Genomic DNA, 3,496 nt, shown 5'->3' on the forward strand with positions numbered 1-3,496 from the left:
GTGAGGTCCGGGGCTATCGCCTTGCCCTTGTGTGCCAGGGCGTACGCCATGAACTCGTTGCACTCCTGGCCACCATGCGACTGGGACTGCGAGGAAAACACTAAGATGATTACAAGTAATGAGAATTGAGCGTTCGAATGAATAAAGAAATAAATATAAAGAGCATTACCCATGTCTAGGGCGTACGCGCCGAGGTGGCGGTTGCCTTGGTGGTGTGGCACACCACCCATCTGCAGGCGGCAGTCCCGACGGATGTTGTGCTTTTCCATCCACTCATTCGAGCACCACCTGTCGACAATGGCCGCCCAGCAGGCTCGGTCCTTGGCGCACCAATCAGGACACATCTGCAGACCATTAAGTATATAACATGTCAAAAGATAAAATGAAGCCTACTTATTCTTCATGGAAGGAATCAGTATTAATGTTTCGTACTAACCTGGAGGTACTACTCCTTGGTGATCGTCATGGTCCTGGCCGCCTGCTTCCTCACCATGTCACCAAGGACATTCCCGTTGTAGTTGATGATGCACTGGAGCCGTGTCTCATGGTACAGGTCTGAGAGTCGGTTCCTGTAGACCTTGTCTTGCACTCGCTCCGCCCGGCCCTCGTACCCCGGGGTGCACCTGAAGAAGTCCTGCATACATGCATCATGTATCATTTCATTATTTTAAGAACGACCAATGAATACAATAAATTGACCAATGTAGTGCGATGAAGACTTACCCAGTGCCCCTGCTTAATCCGCGCCCGCCCACACCACGACATCCACCACAACGACCATGACCACACCACCACATCCACCACAACGACCACCATTGCACGCCACCACCACCTACACCTACACCTACACCTCCTCCTTCACCAGCATTGTACACCATTGAAGCGAGGGAAGGACATACCTAGACATCGGAGGGACGTCGGAGGCCGCGGACGGGGCGAGGGTCGCGGACGGGGCGGCGTCAAGAGGCCGGGGCGGGGCACCTCCTCCTCCTCTCTTCTCGGTCTCCTCTCTTCTCCTGTTTCCCTTCTCCTCTTCCTCCCTTTCTCCCACCTTCTACTCGGAACGGGGGCGGGCACGATGGACAGTGTGGACGGGGTTGGCGGGTGGCGCGGGGTCCTCCTCTTTCTCCGGTGGCCGGCGGATGGCGCGGAGGTTCTCCTCCTCCTCGGGGCGGGCCGGCCGGTGGGCATGGGCGGGCGGCGCGGCCGGGGCGGGGCACCTCCGGCGGGTTGAGGCGAGCGGTGGGGTGGGGCTCCTCCGGTGGCTTGCTCCTCCTCCCTCCTCCTCTGGCGGCCGGGGCCGGGGGCGCGTGGGGTGGAAGTGGCGGGGTGGCCGGTGGCGGGGTGGCGGTGGCCGGCCGGTGGGCGTGGGCGGGCGGCGTGACCGGGGCGGGGCACCTCCGGTGGGTTGAGGCGAGCGGCGGGGTGGGGCTCCTCCGGTGGCCTGCTCCTCCTCCCTCCTCCTCTGGCGGCCGGGGGCCGGGGGCGCGCGGGGTGGCCGGTGGCGGGGTGGCGGTCGCGGGGTGGCCGGGGCCAGGGGCCGGGGGCCGGGGGCGCGCGGGGTGGCGATGGCGATGGCCGGGGCAGCACGGGGCGGGGCGGGGCAGCGGAGCGTGGCGGGGCGACGCGGGGAGGCAAGGCGGGGCGCTGTGTGTGAGTGTGTAGGCCGGGAGGCCGACGTATTTTTTTAACCGCCCACAGCTTTGCCGAGTGCCAAGATCTACAGCTTTGCCGGGAGGCCGAGTGACAAATTTGAGAAAATTTCGAGCACGTTGTCACGTACCATGCTTACAAACCAGGATATCTCCACATGTGAGTGACAACGTGCTCAAAACTTTCTCAAATTTTTACCACAGCCTACGCATACGATAACACGGCATCTCCACAAGTTTCATGTTTTTTCGATTTCGTTTGCATTTTATGGAATTAAAAAACAACTCGCACGTAATTTTGTGGCGTTGCCCCGTGAGCAAGTTGATAGAAATTTCAGGTCAGTTCCTGGATTTGGCCTAAACTTACACTCACAAATATGAATGTCATTTTTTGAATCATTCAAATCCAATATTCGATGCACCTGCAGTTCAAACTCGTATTTTCTGAAAAAATCAACAAAATGGAATAAACTAATGAAATATAGAAAAAATCAGTCAAAATGTGCAAAATTTGAATATGTGGTTCCTGGTACTGTTGTAGGGCTACCAAAAAAAATTGGTGGCCAAAATTAAAAAAAAATTTGCCGAGTGCCAATCCGTGGCACTCGGCAAACTTAATTATTTGCCGAGTGCCTAACGCCTAGAACTCGGCAAAGTTGCCGGCGTTGGGTCCGTTATGCCTCTGACAATATTTGCCGAGTGCTCTAGTTTGCCGAGGGCCCGACACTCGGCATATTAAGATTTGCCGAGTGCCTATATTTTGCTGAGTACTAGGCACTCGGCAAAATAGCCTTTGCCGAGTGTTTTATTTTGCCGACGGCTGCACTCGGCAAACTGATTCTTTGCCGAGTGCCCGATATTTGGCACTCGGCAAAGTATTCGACACTCGGTAAATTACCAGTTTCCCATAGTGCTAGCATGGTTTATAATCTATGGTACATAAAGTTTTGTGGATAAATTAGTACGTAAAATTAATCAAAATTGATTCATTGCTCTCGTTTTCTGTTCATTTCCTAACACAATACTCACTTTCGTACTCTATAACATTGATTTGGTTGTGATAAATTTATCAATTATTGTATATGTAATTTCATGCTTTGCATTGCACATGTATGGGGTTTAATATGTATTTAGTTGAAATGCTAGCTTAATGAGAGATGAAATAGAGAAGTGCCTTGGTCTCATCCATTTATGATGAATGATTGACGCAAGAGTTAAGAGGTTCGAGGCTTTCCTATTTGAGTCCAAATTCACATGTGCTTGATTATGCTAATGGCTAACAAGAGGTGATGTGTTGTGTTGCGTTGAGTGTGTTGTGCAACATGTCTCTTGGTTTGTGAATATGAAGGCGTTGGGTGTGCCAAGATGATTGATGGCAATAGAGAAGGTCAAGTGTTTGAGTCCATGCGGGATGGATCGAAAGTGGTGAATGGCGGACAAAAGGCTTGGACTGAGGGACCAGAGACCAAAGAAAGGTCCATGTGTGGCTCACATTGGGCACATGAAGAGCAAGAGTACATGGGTGATGGAGACGGTGTCAGCCAAGTCAAGGAGGAGGACAATGGCATCGTGGCTCTATGGCAGAGGTAGGACACACATCTACAAGGGTGATGAAGATGGTGTCGATCAAGTCAAGAAGGAAGGCGAAGGTGTCAACCTTGGCAGAGGCCAGACACATGTCAACACCAGTGAATCACGTGTGGCGAGGCGTGCATTAGGATTTGCTGGTTTGGGCCTCAAAACTAGGCATAGACAGTTTGCGCTTGGTTTGGGTGTTAAAACCATGGACGACGAGTTTGACTTGTTTGGAACTCAAACTAGAGAGTGGCCGATTAGGAGACACA

General features: G+C 52.8%; 1 protein-coding gene across 1 annotated transcript; it reads right to left on the reverse strand.

Moving 5' to 3' along the window:
* Positions 1-1,054: 1,054 nt before the first annotated feature.
* On the reverse strand, positions 1,055-2,561 carry LOC136465682 (vegetative cell wall protein gp1-like). The gene is made up of 3 exons (XM_066464324.1): positions 2,551-2,561; positions 2,020-2,123; positions 1,055-1,647 (listed from the first exon to the last, which is right to left on the reverse strand). Exons 1-3 carry the CDS (start codon positions 2,559-2,561, stop codon positions 1,055-1,057), a joined length of 708 nt encoding a protein of 235 aa, XP_066320421.1.
* Between the last annotated feature and the right edge of the window lie 935 nt (positions 2,562-3,496).

This window comes from Miscanthus floridulus, chromosome 7 (genome assembly GCF_019320115.1).
Source record: "Miscanthus floridulus cultivar M001 chromosome 7, ASM1932011v1, whole genome shotgun sequence".
In the NCBI taxonomy this organism is placed as follows: Eukaryota; Viridiplantae; Streptophyta; class Magnoliopsida; order Poales; family Poaceae; genus Miscanthus; species Miscanthus floridulus.